At 34.9% G+C, this 24,328-nt stretch overlaps 1 protein-coding gene across 6 annotated transcripts in view; it reads left to right on the top strand.

Annotated features, from left to right (window-relative positions):
• LOC115232642 (dynein intermediate chain 2, ciliary-like) overlaps positions 1–23,979 on the top strand; it is an 87,059-nt gene extending 63,080 nt beyond the window's left edge. For 4 of the 6 annotated variants that reach the window (XM_036513594.1, XM_036513602.1, XM_036513626.1 and 1 more), the window contains 6 exons: positions 4,246–4,345; positions 6,416–6,549; positions 7,376–7,427; positions 9,728–9,763; positions 14,954–15,025; positions 20,568–23,979. In XM_036513594.1, the coding sequence (XP_036369487.1) occupies positions 4,246–4,345; positions 6,416–6,549; positions 7,376–7,427; positions 9,728–9,763; positions 14,954–15,025; positions 20,568–20,666 (493 nt within the window). In that variant the 3' untranslated portion in view covers positions 20,667–23,979. The remainder of the gene's footprint in view (positions 1–4,245; positions 4,346–6,415; positions 6,550–7,375; positions 7,428–9,727; positions 9,764–14,953; positions 15,026–20,567) is intronic. The other 2 variants (XM_036513613.1, XM_036513623.1) reach the window with 2 other exon arrangements.
• The last annotated feature ends 349 nt before the right edge of the window (positions 23,980–24,328 follow it).

Raw genomic sequence — 24,328 nt, 5'->3', positions numbered from 1 at the left:
TTATGCATACAAAATTTCCTGCAATTGTCATGGTTTTAGGGATTGTCAGCAATGAAGGACATGTGATGGCTCCTTACTTCTTTCAACAAGGCTTTAGAAGAAACTCTGCCACCTACGTTGAGGTCCTGGAAATGATTGTTAAGCCCTGGATAGACAGTGTATGCTATAGAAGGCCATATGTGCTTCAGTAAGACTCTTCACTATCACACATGGCTCTAGTAAGACAGGAGTGGATGGCTGAAAATGTTCATGATCACATAACCCCTAACATTCGGCCTCCTAATTCCCCAGATCTCAGTCCATTGGACTATTACATGAGGAGCATTATTGAGAGAGAGGTCAATGAACATGCCCATAACACCAAAGATTCTTAGAAAGCTGCCATAGTCAGAGTAATGTCCAAAATGAACCAGGACTACTTGATTCAAGCATGTAGATGATTTAGATCTCATATAGAAGCAGTTTATTTGTTGAATAACATTGTAGAAAAGGTTTATTTTTATCCTCATAGCATTTTTTGATAAATAAAGTTATTATCTGTTACATATATATCTGTTATTTTATAAACATAAATCTGTCCCCAAATATGTTACACACCCTTAATTTCACAAATAATATGTATGAAGAATATCTTTGTTTTAGATCTCATCTCAAAAATCCAATAATTGTTTCAATTGCATCAACATACACACACACGCCCACACACACATGCACACACACATATACATATTAATGAGAATCGAAATCGATCAACATCAATGGAAATTGCAGCTGTGATACTAGTGCCGGTGGCACGTAAGAGAACCATCCGAACGTGGCCGTTGCCAGCGCCGCCCCGACTGGCCTCCGTGCCAGTGGCACGTAAAAAGCACCATCTGATCGTGGCTGTTTGCCAGCCTCGTCTGGCACCTGTACCGGTGGCACGTAAAAAGCACCCACTACACTCACGGAGTGGTTGGCGTTAGGAAGGGCATCCAGCCGTAGAAACATTGCCAGATCAGACTGGGCCTAGTGCAGCCTTCTGGCTTCCCAGACCCCAGTTGAACCGTCCAACTCATGCTAGCATGGAAAGCGGACACTAAACGATGATGATGATGATGATGATGATGATACACACACATAAACATGTATATATATATATACTAGAAGACAAACCCGGTCTTGCTCAGGATTAAAATACTTTATTGTTGTTTTACTTGTTTCGGTATTATAACCTGATTTCATTCGGGTCTACACGGGACACATTTTAAAAGATGAAGAATGTTGCTCTGGAGGCCATGCGTTTCAAATGAACAAACTCAAAATTACTATGCAAACTCACCAGCACTTTTAATACAGGTGTGCTAATTTTCAGCTCAATCCGACCACATATGCATACATTATATATATATACATACGCATTAAATATATATGCACATATATATGCATTATATACATACACATTTATATATATGCATTATGTATACATATGTATACACATTATATATATATATATATATATATATATATATATACACATACATATATATTCAAATATCGATATATACACTTTATATATAATTTTATATATATATATATTTATACACACACACACACATATATAAATTAACACAATAAATATCTAATTAATAATATCTATTATCATTATTGTGTGGTGGTGGTGGTGGGTGATAATAATTCACCATTGTAAAAGCCCTGTAGCGGGAATATTTAAACTTCAAGAGAGTGAAATATATTTCTGACACAATATAATTATTTACTATTTTATTCCCCTCCATTAATCACACTTGCAGATGTCAACGCTTTCCCTCTATAGATACAGAAAGACGTACAGAGAGAGAGAGAGAGAGGAGGCTGGGAGAGAAAGAGTGACAGGGAGACAGTGAATACGGAGAGGGAAAGAGAGTGAGTAGAAGCTGTCAAAAGCCGTTATAGAGATAAAGAGGAAGGAATGGGGAATGAGAGAGATGGAAGAAGAAAGGGTGATAACCGTCAGAGAGAAACAACAAACACTTGTCAAAGTCTGTTTAAAGACAATGAATTTTCACTCTTTTTGCCATAGCAACCACATCTTTATAGCTTGCAAATTTTAACCATTGTGGGTCTCATCCTCACTGCACATTTAGTATCCCTGCCAATTTTCAGCTCAATCCAAGCCTCGGTTTGGCTGCCATTAACTGTCAAAGCAAAATGTGCATACAATTTTTGTTTCTTTCTGTGTTCCTTTCTGTGGAAAAGCATAGGCTCAAAACCTTAAAGACTTTTTCACTTCCCGAGCATTAAACTAATACATCTGTTTGTTGTCTACACCACCTGTCTTCATCTTTTGTTTTTTTGTGAATTCTCCCTATATATATATATATTTCAGTCTCAACTCATGGCTCGCCACTTCATCCTACGTGGATATCCCCTCACCACTATCCACACCGCCCTTGCCAGTGCATGATCCGTGGATCGTGCATCTGCTCTCTCCCCCCGAAACCGACCCGCCATCTCCTGCCTCCCATTTCCCCTAACTGACCCCTCTCCTCCTTCAAATGAACCCACAACCTACGAGACCTCTTGGTCCACAGCTTCTTTCCTAACCCAACCTCCCATCCTGGCTCGTTCCCCTGCTCCTGCCCATGCTGCCGCACCTGCCTTTACCTCTCCTACATCACCTTCCTCACCGGCACCCATCATCGACCCAATCACATCACCGACTCCTTCACCTGCACTTCTACCAATATCATCAACTGCATCTCCTGCTCTCTCTGCCCTTCTCTATACAGCAGGCAAACGGGATGCCACTTGGCTGACTGGTTCGTGGAACACCTCCGAAACATCTGACTCTGCAATGACACTCTAGTCTCATGCCATTTCCAATCTACCAGTCACTCTTTGCAACACCTGTCCGTATTCGAATTGTCCTTGCACAGGGGCCATCCAGACTCCCATTTGCACTGTGAACAGGGATTAATCTTCTCTCTTCACTCCTTTGTGCCACATGGGCTCAACTCTCCTCACCTCACCTCTCTCCTCCTCACACGTACTTCCCCCCTCCCACTTCCCCTCTCTTGCTCCAACTCCTGCTTCTTCTCTTCACTCCTACTCTCCTTCTCTCTTCTCTTCACTCCTACTCTCCTTCTCTCTTCTCTTCACTCCTACCACCTTCTCCTTCCCCCTTCATCGTCACCCCTCCCTTGTTTCAGAAAACAACGGAGATTCAATAGATAAGAAAACATATATCAGTTTATGCAAGGGAGACTTTAAGAAATCTATATATATAAAACTGTAGTTGTGTGAGTGTCTGTCCCCTTCGATTTAGATTCCTAACTACCCCCACATTTTGCGGTGCAGTTTAACCAAATTCGGTATCTTATAGTCGTGATTCATATCGAGCCCATCTGAGTATTAGCGCGCATCTACGATGAGTCTACGATTTTAAAAATAATTTAACATCATTTTTTATTCCATTTTAATGCATAATTTTTCGTGTGTTGATGGTGGCGGAGTTGGCGTCCATGGTCACACCTGCACCTGTTTGCTTCTCCCCCTTCTTCCCTCCCTCGTGAAGCTGTGAGGAAGGGAGTGTAAGGAAATCAACGTCGTAAAGCGTTGTCAAGGAGACCAGCGTTCTTTTAGAACAACGACTTCATGGCTTGAAGACACCAAAACAGAAATGGCTAAGAAAGCCCGAATTGGCATCTATAAGGGAAGTAACTCTCTAAAAATGCTTATATAGTTATTTCCCTTACAAACCCGAGCAACGCCGGGCGATACTGCTAGTGATATATAAATCATATGGCATCTTTCCGCCATAACGAGAAAGGGAAAACTACAAAATTAGCTTGCCAAATTTGGGCATTAAAAGACAAGAACATTCCATATGATATAAGATGGAGAATAATTGAAAAGTCGAAACCATATATGAACGGAACCAGGAATTGTAAGCTTTGTTTAGCTGAAAATGCACAAATCTTATTAAGATCTCAAATTTCAGACTCAATTTTGAACTCACTATCCAAAATATTTAGTGGGTGTAGATATATGCACAGATACATATTAAAAAACTGAAAGATACCACCACCACCACCACCACCAAATTGACCGACTGTTATTTCATGGTTCAATTATATTTTTCTGTATTTTCTTAACATTTTCAAAATTTTTCGTTCATTTTATAATACGATTTTATAGGTTCACATCTTATAATTTAATATATTGTGTACACTTGCTAATAGCTGTGATATATTTCTCTTTCAGAAATGCTCTGTTTACCTTTGACTTGAACAGTTCTGTTGGTGATGTTGCATGGGCTCCTTATTCTTCGACTGTTTTTGCTGCAGTTACTGATACTGGCAAAGTAAGTTCAATAACTGTTCATCATCATGAACCAACAATCATTTGAAAAATCTTAAATCAAAGCTTATCATCATCCTCATCATCATCATCATCATCATCATCGTTTAACATCCGCTTTCCATGCTAGCATGGGTTGGACGATTTGACTGAGGTCTGGTGAACCAGATGGCTGCACCAGGCTCCAATCTGATCTGGCAGGGTTTCTACAGCTGGATGCCCTTTCTAATGCCAACCACTCCGAGAGTGTAGTGGGTGCTTTTATGTGCCACCGGCATGATGGTCAGTCAGGCGGTACGGGAAACGGCCACTCTCAAATGGTAGTTTTTATGTGCCACGAATTATAAAATCTAGATTGGAACATTTTATTTTTAGAACAATCTTTATAGCTTCCTTCTTGTTCTGTTTTACTCTCAGGGTCTTATTCTAAAAAATCTGAAACAATAAGTATCATCCTGTGACAAAAATATGCGGGAATTGAATATATAATTAATATAGTTATTAATTTCTACATGGACTGGGCTATGTGTTATGTTCTTGAGCAAGACACTTTATTTCACATTGCTCCTGTTCACTCAGCTGTAGAAATGAGTTGCGACGTCACAGGTACCAAGCTGTATCGGCCTTTGTCTTTCCTTTGGATAACATTGGTGGTGTGGAGAGGGGAGGCTGGTATGCATGGGCAACTGCTGGTCTTCCACAAACAACCTTGCCCAGACTTGTGCCTTGGCAGGGAACTTCCTAGGTGCAATCCCATGGTCATTCATGACTGAAGGGGGTCATTGCCCTTTTTATTTTAGCTGAATAAACTTTTGTACCTCCATTAGTTTCTTTTGTGCACTGTTTATAAAATGGGTATATGTAATACAGATATGCACAACTTAGAATAGCAGTGTTTTCGACCAAATCTACCACAATTTGATGGGCCAACTAGGGAGCTCCAACGTAGTTGTTTGCCCAATTAGAAATAGTTGCTAAATTTCCTTCAAATATCACCCTATTATTTTGAATGAGGAGCACATATGATAATGTAGGCTTCTAAGATAATTAATGTCTGAGAAATGGATGAGTTGGTTATGGCTAAGTCATAGGTCTACATGACCTGACCTGAGGTTAAACTACAATAGCCACAAATCTGAACACAAAGCAAATTAACATATTTGAGTTACTCTGTTCCTCAAAATGGGACAGCCTCAATAAATTGAGTCCTGATATTTAGGTGAGCAAATATAAATATTTTGTTGTACCTCAGAAGGGCCAATATGCCAATAATAAGCATACACATACACTGGTTCTATTTCACTTCTTTTATTATTATTAATCAACTAGTTAACCATGTAACCAATTAACTAATTGATTGTCTGAGTATTGTTCTGTCAATCAGCTAGGGATATCAGAGTTCTTTTGTTGACATTAATGATCTCAACAACTATGGAATAGAGAGGGCATGTCATTGGTGAGGTTGCAAATGGTGATGAAAGGACTTTGACAAACCTAACTGATTGATTTATTGACCAAAAGCTTAACCAAACAATCGATTAACTGGCTAAATGGTTAACTAGTTGACTAATAATAGTAATGAAAGAAGTAAAATAGAACCAGTGTGTATGGTTATGACAGATAACACACTGCATAATTTTGTTTTGGGATTTGGTTTGCAAGATTCTTTATATGAGTTCGTGTGTTGAAGCATATTCTGTTGTGTCTGGGGAGAGTCATTTTCTTTTTGTGCCTTATAATTTAACATACTCACGGGTAAAATTTCCACTTATTTCTTATTTTTATTTTCCTAAAATTTTCGCTGATTCTTGCAACCTTTTCAATAGTCTCTAAGTGGAAATTTTACCAGTAAGTATGTTAAATTATAAGGCACAAAAAGAAAATGACTCTCCCCAGACACAACAGAACACTGCATAATGACTCTCTCAGTACAACAAAATCTGTTTCAACACATGGGTTCACATCTAGAATCTTGCAAACCAAATACAAAAACAACAAAAATGAAATATTCTTTCTGTATAATTGTAGTGGAGATTCAATGTTTACAAATGCATGATTTCTTTTTTAATTGTAGGTTTTTGTTTATGACTTGAGTTTGAACAAATATGACCATTTGTGTAGTCAAGTCATAGTACAGAAAAAAAGGACTAAACTAACTCATATTGCTTTCAATAATGAGGACCCTGTAATCATTGTCGGTGATGACAGGTATGTTGATAAACAATATAATGATATCTATTCTCTCAATAGAAAATTTAAGATCTATTCCCATAAAGTAAATGATCTGCTTTGAGATATAGCAAAACACTTGCAAGCTTATAAGGCAGCATCTACAAGATTGATTAACCCACTAGAAGATATAACAGCAATTTTTTGCTTTAATCATATACTGTTGTCTTTAAAAAGGAAGGACACATTGCATAATTTAAGTCTGACAAAGAGGATTGCCATGCCACTGCTTTTGATCATAGGACTATTCAACAGAGCTGACCTGAATCTAAACAATAATATATTAGCTGTTGATTTTCACTCATTATTGTATCCATTTGTGAACTAATGATTGGAGTGTTTGGCTCATAATTGCTAAATTGTTGATTCAGTTCTTGAACCAAGTAGCATGTTGTGTCCTCAAACAACTTCAGTTCTTGTTGTTCTAATACACTCAGCTAAAAATGAGTACCAGTTGCACTTGGTAGACTTGCATTTCATTTAGAGGTAAATCTTGTATTCTCAACCTATCTTGAAAATCCAGATTGGTTTCGGTCTCATGTGTCTAATAAGCTCAAGGCAGACATTTATTTGATCGTTTTGCTTCTGCACAAACTGAGTAAGATGATATATATATTAATCATCAAGACTTCATAATAATGTTAGTTATTTAGAGTTTTGATACAAACTCAGTGAAAAAAATGCATATTATCAATTACCTCCTGAATTTTTTATACATCTTTGTATGGATTTTTGTTTTTCATATTAAAAAAAAAAAGATTCCTCTTATTTTTTATTCTTGTTAAAGTGAGTATTCTATTTTTAGGGGTGATGTGACCTGTCTAAAACTATCCCCAAACCTAAGAAAGCTACCAAAAGTGAGTATTAACTACTGTATATTATAAATGTATTTGGTTTATATATTTTCTTCCTACTTAATACCATCCTAAATATATTCCTCTGCTGGTATGAGTTGAATAGCTTTTCAAATGATCCTTTTTTTTTTGACAAAGACTGGGATGTCTTTCTGTTTTTGTATATATATATATATATATATATATATATATATATATATATATATATATATTAAAACATATTTGCTGTTATGTTTTAAAATGGTTTGTATCATCATATAAAACAATGTGTGTTATCAAGCCTCATGACTTCCAGCTTCTTGAACATTCATCAGTTGCATCTGTTCCTTTTTCTTTTCATGTTTTTTTGTCTATCTTTATGCTATTAATTTACTTACATTATTTACCTCCTGAGTTCAAATCCATTTAAGGTCAGTATGTGTTTCATCATTGGACAGTCAAGAAAATAAAATACCAATCAAATATTGTCACCAATTCTGTTACCTATATCTCTGCAACAAAATATATAGCCATGTAACCTATATCAAAAATTAATATTTATTCAATTATCTTTAATCCCCTAGCACTTAAACTAGTCAATGACATTTTCCAACACCATGAATTTCTGTCTCTGTCTGTCTGTCTCTCTCCCATGTCCCTCCCCACCATTGCCTGATTGACCACCAGTCAGCTTCTGCACAGCCATATCTACTGGAGAACTACTTTCGAATATCACTACTAATGCTCTTGCATTAGTGACAATCCACTGACATGTGAGTGACAGTGTTTTCATCAAAAGCAATGTCATTATTCAAAAGATCATCAAAGCTTTTAATCATGTCTGACATACAAATCTCCAATCAAAATTTCTTGCCCATGTGTTACATCCTTCTCTCATCTCTTAAATTGGTAGCTTCCTGAACTGGACTAGTGACTGGTTAGTATCTCAATTATAAATACAATGCAATGATGGTTACTGGATTACACCTCATTAACAGTCTTTAATCCGACATATTATTGACTCACCTAGTTCTGATTCTAACATGATGTTGACAATGATGACAGTTATGGTGGTGGTGGTGATGGTGATAACAGTAGTGGTGATTACAACGATGGTGATGATGTCAGATTTTTTAAAAAATTGCATTTTAAAGCAACAACAAAGAAAAGGAAAAAACAAAACAAAGCAGAAACAAACCACTATTCCCCTCATCAACATTGTCCTTATAATCATCACTATCATCATCCTTATGTACTACTACTATTACTACTACTACTACTACTACTACTACTACTACATAAGTTAAATTTATTGCTGGATTATTATGTATTTTTCCATCTGCAAGGGTTTTAAAGGAAGAAATATAACTAAAACTCAATCCATTTCAGATATTTCATGGTCGCTGGTTCAATGTCACTAAACATTAAGAACAATGGATAAATGGCAGAATAAGTAGAGCAGCGAATACCCTGTGGTAGTCAGTTACAACTAGTAAACCCTTTTGTTTTGATGGAAGAAAGTGTTAATTTAACCCTTATATTACCATATTTCTGTTGTAATACATTGCCTTTGTTTCAAATAATTTTGAAGATCATGAAAAATTTAGTAAAATAAGTCATTATTAAAATGGTGTTTTGAACATACATTACCATTAAATTTTGATAGAAGAAAGTTTAATTCAGATACTTTAATCCTTTCATTACCCTACTCCTGTGGAAATATATTGCATTTGTTTTAATTAATTTTGAAAATGATGAAGAGCATAGTGAAATAATTTTGTCATTATTAAGCTGGTGCTTAATAATGATATAAATTATGAACATAATGAACACTATAAATAATGAACATAGATTAACATAAAATTTTGACTGAAAAAGTTTTAATTTGGATACATTAACCTTCTATTACCAAATTTCTGTTGAATTACAATACCAGTGTTTCAGTTTTGTTGGAAAATTTTGAAGAATTTATTAAAATAACCTTCATTATTAAAATGGTGTTTGGAACATAAATGAACATAAAAGTTTGGAGAAAGGTTTTAATAGATCATTTTAAAGCAAGAAGTTTCTATTGTATAAATAGGGGTGGTTTTAGGTGGTTTGGCATAAACAAGGTTTAGTTCTAAATTCAAATCTTGTCAAGGTTGAATTCGTGTTTCATCTTTCTGGGGTCAATAAAATAATGTATAAGGCAAATACTGGGGATGATATAAGTGACCATATCATCATTCTCTTATGGACTCTCAAGCCAACATAAAAAAAAAAAATCAGTTTAAAACTTTGAAAACTTTATGTCTCTTCAAAGTGACTGTCATCTTTTACAGATCAGCAATACACTCTTTGGTGCCAAGGACAAGCAGGTAGACCAAATTCACCCTGTAGACTAGTCTTTTAATTTTGCATGAACAGTTCTTTAGTATGATAGATATATCATAGTAAAATTATAAGTTTTTGGACTATTAATCTCATCTTTCTTCAGAGATGAAAGATTGTTTTTCACTACATTGGAAGTTACTTATTGTGATCAATTTGAGACAGCCATTTGGATAACAACAGACTTACTAACATTAAACGGAAAATACAATATTTTGAGCAAGTTTGCAACCTACACATTTTGATTGCATTAACTGTATGAAGGCATTATTCAGGATTATAATTAATGATTTTCATTGTATTTATATCTACATTTCTGACTATGGTTCAGATGTAAAGAGTGAGAAAAGTTATTTCATCTCTGAAGATGAGGTTAATAGTCTCATTAAAAACAATTCCTCTCAGACATTTAACATACTGTAGTATTTTCTATTTGGGATACAACAGTTTATTTCAGTAGTTATACGAACTTCTGTTTTAGGATGATAGATATCCATTTTCTTTCTTGATATTCTTCCTTTCTTTCATTCCTTATTTTTACTGTTATTTTTGTTGTTCCATTGTGACTCTTTCTCTCTCTCTCTCTCTCCTCATCTTCACTGTTACAATCATTGTCATCATCATCATAACTGTTGTCTGTGTTTTCCTATGCTCCTTCTTTCTCCTCTACATCTTGTTCTTTCTTCATTTTTTTTTGCCTCATCCCTTCTTCTTTCTCCCACTACATTCATCTCTTTCTCACCTTCCCACATGTTTCCTCTTCCTCACACTTTTCCTTCCATCCCCTCTTATACTGTTTACTCATCATCTTCCTTTCTTCTTTCTTCACACATGTTTTACTCTTCTTTCCTTATTCACATTTCACTTCCTCTTCCATTTTCATTCTTGTTCATTGTCTTTCCTACTTGTCTCTACTTTCCTCTTTTCTTTATACTTATTTTATTTTTTCCTTCCCTCTCTCTCATTCTTCTTTTTTTCTTTTTCCTTGCCTCCCTTTCCTTCTTTTCATGTATTTGCCTTATTTCTTGTTTCATTTCTTCATCTCCTTCTCCTCCTCTCCCTCACTTGTGTTAACTTTACCTTCTCCTTCCCCTCTGTCTCTCACATACATACATGTTCCTGCTTTTCTCTTTCCATCTACACCTTCTTCCCCCAACTCTTCTTCTTTCATCTAAACATTATCCTCCTCAGTATCAACATCATAATTTCCTTTCTTACACCATCTTTTGGTGATGACATGTCGGTGTACAGTCACTTTCAATATATTACTTTCAATAGTTTTTATGCATTCCAGTAATTAAAGCACATCTTTATATTCTCATTTTATATCTACTTATGCATTATTTCACTTTTTTCCTCTTCTATCCAAAGTTGAAATGTTTTGTTTCATTTCAGGAAGTCCAGGGATATAACTTTCTTAACCTTTATATATATATACATATATATATATATATATATATATATATATATATATATATATATATATATATATATATAATATATATATATATATATATATATATATATATATATATATGGGCATATACATATGAGTATGTATATATATATATAATGAACACAATGAACACTATAAATATATATATATATTTCGTTTTTGGATTTGGTTTGCAAGTTTCTTTATATGAGTTCGTGTGTTGAAGCATATTCTGTTGTGTCTGGGGAGAGTCATTTTCTTTTTGTGCCTTATAATTTAACACACTCACCGGTAAAATTTCCACAATTTCTTATTTTTATTTTCCTAAAATTTTCATTGCATCTTGCAACCTTTTCAGTAGTCTTGACTCTTGCAAAGGCTGCAAGACGCAACGAAAATTTTAGGAAAATAAAAATAAGAAATTGTGGAAATTTTACTGGTGAGTGTTTTAAATTATAAGGCACAAAAAGAAAATGACTCTCCCCAGACACAACAGTATATATATGTGTGTGTGTGTGTGTGTGTGTATACACGCACACACACACACACACAGAACCATGCTAATAGCTTAGGAGTGAAATTTAGGATTTCTCATTAGACATTAATTAGCTGTGTTCTGTTCACTGACAAAACCAGAATGACCCTTGACAGACCTGACTTTTGGGCACATGGTTGGGTCTATTTTGGAGATGAGTGTCACTAACAATTACAATGACAACAACAGGGTGGAGGAGTCCTGTTGTGGGCTGGTAGCATTGGGGACAGACTTGTTGACCCAGTCAGAGTGCCTGAAGGGGTTAAAGTGACCACAGCCACCTACTGCAATCTCCTGAAAGAGGTCTTGAATCCTTGGCTTGATGACATACTGCTATTACTTCTAAGGAATCTCGTATTCATGCATGAAAACGCTTGCTCCCACCCTGCTAGGACTACCCAAACATTACTAGGGTCTTACAGCATAGAAGGTGAAAGGTTGGTGGTGTGGCCACCAGTACCTCTGGATCTCAGCCCAATTGAAAATCTTTGGTCCATCATTAAACAAGATGTTTATGCCAATGGATGCCAATTTATGTTGAAAGATATCTTATGGGCAACCATCAAAGCTGCAGCAGAGGTAGTCTAACCTGCTTCTATTAAGAAATTGACAGATTCCATGACTAATAGGGTTTTCGAAGTTAAGCATCGAAATGGTGCTCATGTGGCCAAATAATTCATTATGTCAATAAATGTTATAATATTATTATGATTTTCTGTTAAATATATACTCAAAGTATGCTTAATATGTATCATTACTCTTCATTTTCTGAACAAGAAATGCCTAGATGGGCTATTTTCATTCAAAAGCTATCAGTGTGGTTCACCCAGAAACTGAAAAATCTGAAATAAAAAAGAAAGAATGTTACACAGAATAATGAAAACATAACAACAGTGTTGCCATAGTGTACAAACCAGCTGGGAAGAGTTTTATGAAAATCAATTCACAGAAAACCAAGATATCCTAAATTTCTCTCTTAAGCTATTAGCATGGTTTTAGGTGTGTATGTATGTATGCATGTGTGTGTGTGTGTGTGTGTATATATATATATATATATATATATATATATATATATCATCATCATCATCATCATCATTTAACATCTGTTTTCCATGCTGGCATGAGTTGGATGCTTTAACTGAAAATTGGTAAGCTGGGGAGCTGCACCAGGTTCCAATTTGATTTGGCATCGTTTCTACAGCTGGATAGCCTTCCTAATGCCAACCACTCTAAGAGTGTAGTGGGTGCCTTTTTACGTGCCATTGGCACAGGTGCCAGTTACAAAACACAAGAATTGGCCATGAATATGATCTCACTTGGTTTGACAGGTGTTCTCAAGCACAGTATATCATTCCCTCTGTGTGGCACACACCACCCACTATCATTTTGGGCTTCATCTCACTACACACCTTTATAATTTATTGAAATCTCAATTAGAATATCATTAAATCATTCAATTGTTATTGATGTAGGTTTTTGAGCCTAGATTTTTCTATACTGATCTATGATGAAGAAGAAAAAATAGACAAGGAAAAAGAAAAAAAAAGCCATATGCATCCCATGAATTTCTTTTAAACTGTAAATCATTTTGTCTCTATAAGAAATGTTTATCTTTGTCAAATGTTTAATTATGTGTAATTTATTTGCCTTGAGATATGCCATGCTGACAATTTCAAATAAGGATGAAATAATGCTATATATGACCACCTATGATTGGAAATTTTAAGAGCTTGATCAAGTGTAAGAAAAAGGAAATATTAAATGTTAATATTCTGTGCCCCTTCTTCCTTGCTCTTTGATTTAAAATCCAAACTTCTAATCTTGCCTGATTTGATGTAGGTTTTGTAATTACTTTTGCAATTGTCTTCCTTACAACAGCTGGCCACAAGAGCACACCACAAGCATGAATTTGTCAGTATAATTTCAGTCTTTTTTTTTAAAAAAAAGAACTAATAATAATAAGCTCATTGGATACACTACAATACATTGTGTGCATTACAAGCCAAGATTTTTTTTTGTTTAATGCTTAAGAATACTCCCACTACTAAGTGGGGAATATTTGAGATGGGAAGGTAGAGGGTTGTGGCCTGGTGTTAAAAGGCTAAAGTGTGATAGAGGGACAAGTACAGGTGTCTTGCTGTAGAGGAGATACATATCTGAAGGGGATAAAAAGACGGAAGTGTAGGAGTGCTAGAGCAAACTCCCAAGATACAACAGGATGAGCATAAGAGAGGATACAGGCAGTGAGTCATGGTAGGGGATGAAAGAGTGGACAGTTTTACAAGATATGAGAATGGAGTAACAGATGATTAAAGATGAAGATGGAGATGAATATAGTGAGTGATGAACAAGGGTGGGGGTGCAATTGATGGGAAATACTAATATAGAGTTGGGATGGGGGTTAATCAAGAGATATAGGAACGGATCAGGAAAGAGTATAGGCCAGAAAGTAGTGGGACAATGTGCAAGGTGTAGAAGCAGTAGAGAAGGGGAAATAAAGAAGTATGTAAGGGGCTATAGTAAGTGGGGAATGGTGGTAGATGTAAAAGGGCATTGAGAATGATAGAAGTTAAGAGAGGTATTTAGAATGGAATATAACAGAGGGGAGAGACAACAGTGACTGAAGGCATGGAAAGTGGGTGACTGGTGGAAATAGTGTGGGCAGGGACGATAACAAGGAATGGAACTGGTTCCCAGGGAAGGGGATGGAGGGAGGTAACCAGAATGAAATAGATGTTATATGTGCCAATTCTGCTCCCAGGTGAGTATAGCAGTCAAGTCGTACAATAGATTAGGGAGTGATAGGTGTTAGGGGATGAGAATTGGTGGAGAAAGATGTTTGACAGGAGAGAGAGAGAGAGGAATTTGGGAACAGCTCTACATACAAGCATACCAAGTGGTCATTTTTGCTGTGATGGATGGGTCTTCTCGAGCACAGCAAATTGCAATTTATCTCAGTCCTCTGGCAATCTCTTCTGTAAGCACAGCATCTTGAGATCACCTTCCAATAGTAGTGGTCTGCATCAGCAAGACTTGGAATTATAAATTCATTTACAAAATACTCATAATGTAAAAATGTAAACATTGAATGTTCAATTTTGAAAGCTACAGAGATTCTACAACAATACAATATAAAAATTATAAGATTAATTGTTTTGTTTTGAATGGTGGATTGGTTATTCTATATTTTGTTTATTCAATTTAAAGCAACCAGACAAGGAGGATAAAGAACAAGGGGGCAGCAAACCTGCTCCTTACACTAAAATGCAGAAGAATGCAGTGAGTCATTTGAATGCTGTAGTTTTGTGACTTCATTTTCTTTGCATATCTTTAGATGTTGTGTTGCCACAGAAAAGTGATTTAAAACATACATGCATACACACACATATATATACATATGTATGTATGCATGCATGTATATATATATATATTTGCACACACACACACATATATGTATGTATGAATGTATTCAGTTGCACCATGTTAGTGTTTTTCAACAGTGATTTGTAGGGGTAATGCGATATTGACATAATTAACCTACAATATCAATCTGTTCAGTTGAAACAATGGTTCACAACCCTTGTAACTTAACACCTTCTTTCATTGAATAGTATTTTACAAATGCACCCCCACCATGCATTGAGGTGGATGGGAAGAAAAACAGCAGCAGATTATTTTAATCAAATACAGGCTTATTTTTATGCAGTGATTTATTATCCTCTTATATTATCCTGGCTAATATGTGCCTACTATTGGAAATTTGCTTGGATTAGTGTTCCCTATAATAAATTTATAAAAGTTACTTCAGAAGGTTGGTGCATCATGAATCATATTTTCTGCTCATTGATTGCATAATGTCTCAGCTGTATTTTAATTTCAAGAAAAATCTTTTTGAAACAGTTTAAAATATAAGTATTGTAGCTAGTTTAAATATTTTATTTCAAAGAAAAATCAGGATGTTTTGTATACCCAGTGCACTTCAAAGTGCCTCTATGACATTTGCTGCTTCCATGTGAGCAGTTAAAAGCCATTGAGTTGGAATAAGCCAATGGGAGAATCTCTACATAGCTGTATGACCGGCTAGAAACAGCAGTCGTATCTCTCAAATCCCATCTTACTATCTAATATAATGAAAGGACACAATATATTATACAATCTAACATACTCCAAAAAAGACAGGAGGATAGTCATGGTTGGAATGTCTTTGATCACAAGTCTACTTAATCAGGATTGACTTGGAGTAAACAATAAAATACAAAGTTGTTAAGGAATTTAGAAATCAAGAACCCCTTTTGTTACCATATTTCCGTTGGAATGCTCTACCTCAGTTTAAATTTATTTTGAAAATAAAGAAAAATCTAGGTGCAGGCATGGCAGTGTGAAAAGAAGCTTGTTTCCTGGCCACATGGTTCCAGGTTCAGCCCCACTTGGGCAAGTGACTTCTATTATAGCCCCAGGCCAACAAAAGCTTTGTGAGTGGATTTGGCAGACGGAAACTGAAAGAAGTCATTATATCATCATCATCATTCAACGTCCACTTTCCATGCTAGCATGGGTTGGACGATTTGACTGATGTCTGGCGAACCAGATGGCTGCACCAGACTCCAATCTGATCTGGCAGAGTTTCTACAGCTGGATGCCCTTCCTAGCACCAACCACTCCGAGAGTGTAGTGGGTGCTTTTACGTGCCACCAGCACGAGGACCAGTCGGGTGGTACTGGCAACGGCCATGTTCAAATGGTGCTTTTTATGTGCCACCTGCACAGGAATCAGTTCAATGGCACTGGCAATGTCCTCGCTCGAATTTTTTTTTTTCACGTGTCACCATCACTTGTGCTGGTAAGGCAATGCAGGTAACAATCACACTCGAATGGTGTTTTTAACGTGCCATTGGCAGGGAGGCCAGCTTGCCTCTCTGGCAACGATCTCACTCGTATGGTACTCTCACCACCTGTAGTACACTGCAAAAGTTATACCCTCCTCTAGGTTATAACTGAATTCTGTTATGGAGTTCAATATGCTGTTTGGCAAAAACAAACTTACTGCATTTTCAGACTTCTTTGTGTATAGTTGTAGTTGTTGCTGTGCTAGTTGCTTCTGCAACTTCTGTTGCTGTTGTTGTTGCTTTTGCAACTGTATTATAGAAGCTAATAGGTCTTCCATCATTTAACAAGTTGTATCCTGAACAAATTGTTAAATAACCTACCTGAGCTTTGAAACTCTTGTTGCTAGATATTGCATCCTCTGTCTCCAATGTCATGGTACTGCCATGGTATTGTGACGGATGGTTTAGATGTACTGTACCAGTGTAGTAACTGTAAGCAAGATAACAATGCAGTTGTAATAACAACATAAAATTCCAACAATCTCTTCATGAATCAACAATCAGTATTCCAAATTAACTAACTAACCGACACAATTTAACTTCACTGTGAATTCAACTCGAACTAATACACAAGACTTCACTCCAACTGCTACAATTTATAATCACTTGGTCCAGTCTATTTCTTGCAAGGGGGCATCATGACTCTCATCACAATAATCTCTAAAGCTGAGATCAATAACTCAGAAAAAAAATATTAACATATTAGAAATTAATATTTTGTAATATTTGATGAATAAATGGCATCAACACATAAATATCAATTCATTTATAATATAACCACTTCAGTAAATTAGAAATATATTTTCAATTTATCAAGTCTGAAGACAACAGATTGAAAGCTGGTCAAGATGCTTTTCAGTATTTTAGCTTTTAACTTTTACATTCTGAGTTCAAATCCTGATAGAGATGACCTTGCATTTTGTTCCTCTGTGAGTCAAGAAAGTACTGTATATCTGAAGCAGAGTTGATTCAACTAACTAGAGGCCCTATCCTACAAATTTATTGCCTTATACCAATGTGAAAAGTTAATATTTGTTATAGTTCTGCTCAATCAAAGTTCACTTGTGACTAATTCCAGTGGAATGGTTGAGGCTGTGGACTGACAGAACAGGTAGAGTAACTAACAAAATGTCTATCTTTTAATCTTTTACTGATTTCAATCATTGGACTGCAGCCATGCTGGGGCTCTACTGTCTGGGATGAGTGCTTTTCTTATTGACACCGAAAGGATGATAAGTAAAGCTGAATTTGGCAGGATTTGAACTCAGTGTGCACGGAGTTGAAAGACATACCACAAGGCATTCTATCCAATACTTTATTGACTCTACTAATTTGCCACCCTTACATTAAATTACTTTGCAATATTTAGTTACATCCCTTTAGGTTGTTAGTTAAAATCCTACTGTGGTCAACTTTGCCTTTTTCTTCCTGGGGTTGATAAAATAAGTACCAATAACACACTGGATGTGTTAATTTAATCGACTGTCTCTTCATGTAAAATATTTTGCCATGTACTAATCAATATTTAGAAATTAATATGTTTTAAGTCCATTTCAAAATTGATTTGTTGCTTTTGAACTTGACAATATCTCCTGTTCATCAATTTCAGTTTCTCAGTTTTAAATAACATTAAGATGAAGACACATTTTAATAAGTTCTTCATAAAATTTAATCAGAGGGTAGCCAGAAATTTCTGTGTTGTCGTTTAGACCAGGGTCAGCTATGATTGAACAGCATCAGTAGTTGGTTGAACAACTATGTATGATTCATACTCTACTATTGAGGAGTCATTCTACATACACAGACATGAAGTGGTTTGTTGTATGAACAAATTAATTTACTGTATTTGATGACATATTAGACACATCCCAGTTTCAGCAGTTCATATTCAAGAAAAGAATTTTTTAGCGTATTAAAGTATGCAATATTTAAAGCATTCTAATAGTACAAAATATTAATAATGGTAATAATAATAATAATAATAATAATAATAATAATAATAATGATAATAATAATGTTTAAGTAAATGTTGATATGGAGTCAGGCTAGATAGAAAAAAATCATGTGGATTAAAATTAACCTGTAGTAGTGAGTGTTAGGGATAAAATTAACATACAAGAAACTCAACTATGCATATGAAACCTAGGGTGATTTTTTGAGGCACTTTGGGGGAAGAAATCATGTGTTATATGCTATCAAATACAGTATATGATTTGAGTGAATCATTATTAAAAGAATGTTGAAAAACACTGCTTTATTTAGAGTTTACGTCTTCATGTGCAGCATGTTTAGAAATGCACTGATATATATTTTATTTTGTTTTATTTACTGAAAAGAAAAGAAATATGCCTTATTTATTTTATGCATTTAAATAAATGTATATTTTAAATTAAAATTTGCTTCTACATTTTTAGCATGTATTTTGCATGGCTTCAGTATTTATGAAACTTCATTGTATATTTATTCATTTATTTCCAATATCTTACATCTTTGTTTTTTGATAACTTACCAAGAGAAAGAGGACCAGCATTCATTACCTTTTGTAGGCCTTACATGACTGGTGAGGTCAATGTGGTTGATTTTCTGTTTGATCATCAGGAGATCAATATTTGCAGGAAAAACTAAAATATGGAGGAAAGCAATGACCTTCTGGTCCCAGATGTTAGCATCACAATGAGTTGCACTATAGACACTCAAAGAGTAGGTAATGGTTTTAAACTGAATGGTCTGTTACACCTATCAACCAAATATGGCTGAGTGGATAAGGTGCTCAGCTACAAGCTCATATGTGTGGGTTTCAAATCTGTTACAGGCATTTTGTATGTCCCACAGTTCAAATTCTTGCTTTACAGAAACATAGATGTACTATTGTAAATGAGGCGGTGAGCTGGCAGAAACGTTAGCATGCTGGGCAAAATGCTTAGCGGTATTTCGTCTGCCACTATGTTCCAAGTTCAAATTTCATCAAGATCGACTTTGCCTTTCATCCTTTTGGGGTCGATCAAATAATTACCAGTTACGAACTGGAGTCGATGTAATCGACTTAATCCCTTTGTCTGTCCCCTCTATGTTTAGCCCCTTGTGGGCAATAAAGAAATAAGAAACATGGATGTACAATTGAACACCAAAGAATTGCAATATTTGTCTTGAGAAAGCTTCTTGTATAGATGTATAGTACTGAAAAGTACAGAAGTGTATCAGAGCAGACAAAAAGCATCCAGCGGTGGTGGTGGAGTTGCTAAATCAGGATTTCTGTATCTTTGTGCATCATCAGTAGCAAGTATCTACTAAATATTAATCAATATTCTATTAACTATTTCATAACCACCATACTACTGTTGTTAATAAGAAGGTATTGAAAATGAAATTCATTTCTAATGTAATTGGTAACACATCAGTTCTGCAGAACTGCATATGAGAAAAAATATAATCTGTATGACATGTTTGTTTTACTTTGAATTTCTACTGTTTATTTTTCTTGAGGTATATAAAATATCCTTTAGAGGTTTTTTTCTATACATGTATTATACAATATATGTATGTGTGTGTTTGTATATATATTTTACATTCATTTATATGTAGTAATATATACATATATATGTGCATATACATATATAAAAATGTGTGTACATTGGTACATTCACGCATACACATATTTATTCACAAACACACATTTATATATATGTATATGCAGTTATATATATATATATGTACACACACATTTATGCATACATATGTATATACACAGATATACATAACTATATATATATATTTATTCATTGATGTATATACATTCATACACATAAATTTATACATACATACATGTACATGTCACATGTATACAATCCTCACAGTCACATTTATATATTATTTTTCATAGTCAACTCACAATTAAATAAATGCAACAAATAAATATTTATACTTTATTTACTACAGGAAAAAAAAGGTCAGCCAGCATTAGATAAAAATACAAGAAGGCAGCAAGAGATAACCAAACTGGAGAAGGTTTTGAATTCTGTCAGAGAATCCGCCTAGTTCCTTAATAACAAATACAGTGAATGCTGATGAAGAGAGGCATTATTTCTGCAAACTGAGTTCAGTTCATACCCTGGTTAGAGCAATTTCCATTCTATGTTGTCAGTGTCATTGAAGAACACATGACCATCACATAATCATGTTTGTTTCTTTTCCTTAAAATATATGAAGTCTTATGTTTATTCAGTATTGTTTTCTTGAGTATCAGATGAACAATGTTGTAAAATTTATTCTGGTTTTTACATTCTGAAATTAACTCTCATCAAGGCCAACTTTGCTTTCCAACCTTCTAGAGTTAATAAAATATAGTACTTGTCAAGAATCGGGGTCAATGGCATCAATTTACACCTTCCCATTGAATTTCAGGCTTTGAAACAATTACGTTGCAAATAAAATTTATCAATGTCAGGCATATCATATTGATTACACAACTGTACTAAACTCATAATATAATAATACACATATGAAGGTGGCAAGCTGGCAGAATCATAAGTTTCCCAGCCAAAATGTTTCAAGGCATTTCATCTGTATTTATGTTCTGAGTCCAAATTCTGCCGAAGTTGACTTTGTCTTTCATCTTTTTGGGGTCAATGAAATGAGTACCCATTGAACACTAGTCAATGTAATCAACTAAGTCACATCCCCCAAAATTTCAGGCCTTGTGCCTATTGTAGAAATAAACATTATTATTAGAATAGTGATTGGTAGAATTGCTAATATATTGGACTGAATGCCTTGCAGCATTCACTCCATTTCTTTATGTTCTGAGTTAAAATCCTACCATGGTCAACTTTGTCTTTCATTCTTTTGGTGTTGATAAGATATAATACTAGTCAAGTACTGGAATTGATGTAACAAACTAATTCTTCCCTTAGAATTCCTTGCCTTGTACCTAAATAAGGAAACCAACCATTATAATTATTATTATTATTATTATTATTATGCTAATTTGTGTCTGGCTGTTTTGTTGGTGTGTTACACTTCCGCCTAAGTAGGTAATAACTTGAATGAAGAAATATATAGAGAAGGGGAAGGAGAGAAAACAATGAGAGGGAAAGAGAGAAAGAAAGAGGAAGGAGGTCTATATTATTTTGCATTTGTCAGGTTCAAATCATAGGCACAGTTGAAATGTTTAACATAATGTAACAATATTATGAAGATCTAAAAATCATGCATTAAGAGATCTATCGACAGTTATATTAAACTGAAATAAATAAATAGTAAGCAAATAGCTGTGAATGTTACACTATTATCTTTTGTGCATTCCAGACCAAAAGCTGTGGCCATACTGGGGCACTATCATTATTCTTTTTATTATTAGGTTTAGACACTTATCTGCATTGTGAGAGTAGACAGATACATACATTGCAAAATGAAAAGTAAATATAATTAGCTAGCAAGATAGGTAGGTACATAGGTGAGTCTATTGATATATCAATATATATATGCAGACAGAGAGATATATTAATAGATATATGGATAGGTAGCTAAACTGAAATGAAATGAAACTAATATCAATTGGTAAATAACTTGAACTGAGGCTTGGTCATAGTTGGACAGTGAAAAGTATATTTTTTTTTTAATAAATATGAATAAGTTTTGCCATTTTAATTCATCATTTATTTCTTTAACCCTTTAGCATTTAATCCAGCCAGACTATTCCTCCTGTTCAGTGTTAAAATTGTTCATATCCAGCCTTTCACACCTACCCAACAATGTTATTCTAAAAACATATAAACCCACAGTTGAAATTATGAAGCTAGAAGATAATGTATGATTGATTCAAAACAAAGGAAATAAATAGAGAATACATTTGACAAAGAAATCTGAATGCTAAAGGGTTAAGTTAGAAGCACCTCATAAAAGAAGGTAAATAAGCAATATCTTCTAAATTCATTCAATTACATTTAAAAGTACAGTTTTTGATTAAAAGGCAGGATTTCAACTTTTTTCTTTTGAAATTTTTCACTTGTGTTTAATATATTAACATAAAGTCTTCTAATATGCTGAATTTCCACAGGTCCTGCTAGTTATTGTTTAAGGCAGTAAAGGAGGCAAGTTGACAGAATAGTTATCATGCCATGTGAAATGCTTAGCAGTCTTCGTGCTCTGAGTTCAAATTCCACTGGGGTCGACTTTACCCTTCATCCCTTCGGGATCAATGAAATAAGTACCAGCTGAGCACTGGGGTTGGTGTAAACGACTATCCCCACCCCCAAATTTTAGGCCTTGTGCCTATAGTAGAAAGGGTTATTATGATTATTTATCCTTGTAATGTCCTCCTTATCTGATGCCTCTGTGGTAAATAAAAGGAATTGTTATCATCATAATCTATGCACTACAAGGAGAATGAATAGAGTCAGCTGCTTAGAGCAACAGCTGGTGAGAGAACAGGTGATTATATCAATCCTGGTACTTATTTTATTACCTTTAGACGGAAGAAAGCAAACTCGTCTTTGACATAAACATAACTTAAGATCATACTATCTTTCTGTTTCCTAATATTTTTTTCTACTCTAAGCACAAGGCATGAAATTTTGGGGGAAGGGGCAGTTGATTAGATTGACCCCAGTACGCAACTGGTACTTAATTTATTGACACCAAAAGGATGAAAGGCAAAGTCGACCTGATATTGATACTATGTTTGTTCGATAAAATTCCATAGTTTGCTTATGTAATTCTCTTGTTATTACAAATAAAAAAAACTATGGTGTAATTAATATATGGAATTTTGGTTATATTAGATTTGTAACTATGACTTTCATATTTCATGTGATCTTCCTTCCATAAATTAATGATCTTCTCATTATCACTTCTTAGTACACATTCTCTTTATACACAAGAGATCATCCTTTATTCCTACTTAACCTTCTGTACAGAAATAATCTTCACAGCTCACTTCAGACTTGCAGTGTTTTCAAAAAACATCCACCAATAAGGATATGGCAACCTACTGCCTTTCAACTACACCAAGGACAGCCACTACACTTATCAAAGAAATAATCACACAACACATGCACTGCTCATGAGCAATAGATAGCTACTACTTTTGGTAATTTGAAAAGCCACTACAAGGTCAGTCAACCTGCTAAAATAGTAGTTAAATCTTTCTGAAATCACACATATTCATCTTCAAGAAGGAAAAATCGCATTAAACCACATAGTTCTAGTGACCCCTAAAATAACAGGATAGTGATGGCTGGAATACTTTTTGTTATAGTTCTGCTTAATCAGAGTTCATTTGTGACTAAACAACAGCAGCAGCAGCCACTGCCACCACCACCACCATCTATGGTAAACACACAGGTATAATATTGCCAATATTGCATTCTAAACACAAGGCTTCCTCTTCAGAAAATAAAATACTTCAATCTTGACCAGTTGTTGTATCGTTATAAAGCTCATGTGTGATCTAAATTAGAGCATTACTTACACATATGGAGCAGTACTGCTATATAAATACAAACTTATACTGCAAAGAAAAACAAATGGTTATCTGGTGGTGTGCAAATATTCGTTCATCTACACCTTACAAGCACTCACCCACACATCCTGTTTTCTTTCTCTCTCAGTCACTTCTGCTGATACTAAAATGACTTTTATTCTCTTGAATAGCTTAGCTGCAAACAACTTCTATCTAAATCTACAGAGGGGTATCCAGA

Source organism: Octopus sinensis, linkage group LG2 (genome assembly GCF_006345805.1).
Source record: "Octopus sinensis linkage group LG2, ASM634580v1, whole genome shotgun sequence".
Classification (NCBI taxonomy): domain Eukaryota; kingdom Metazoa; phylum Mollusca; class Cephalopoda; order Octopoda; family Octopodidae; genus Octopus; species Octopus sinensis.
This window is presented reverse-complemented; position numbering and strand designations above follow the sequence as displayed.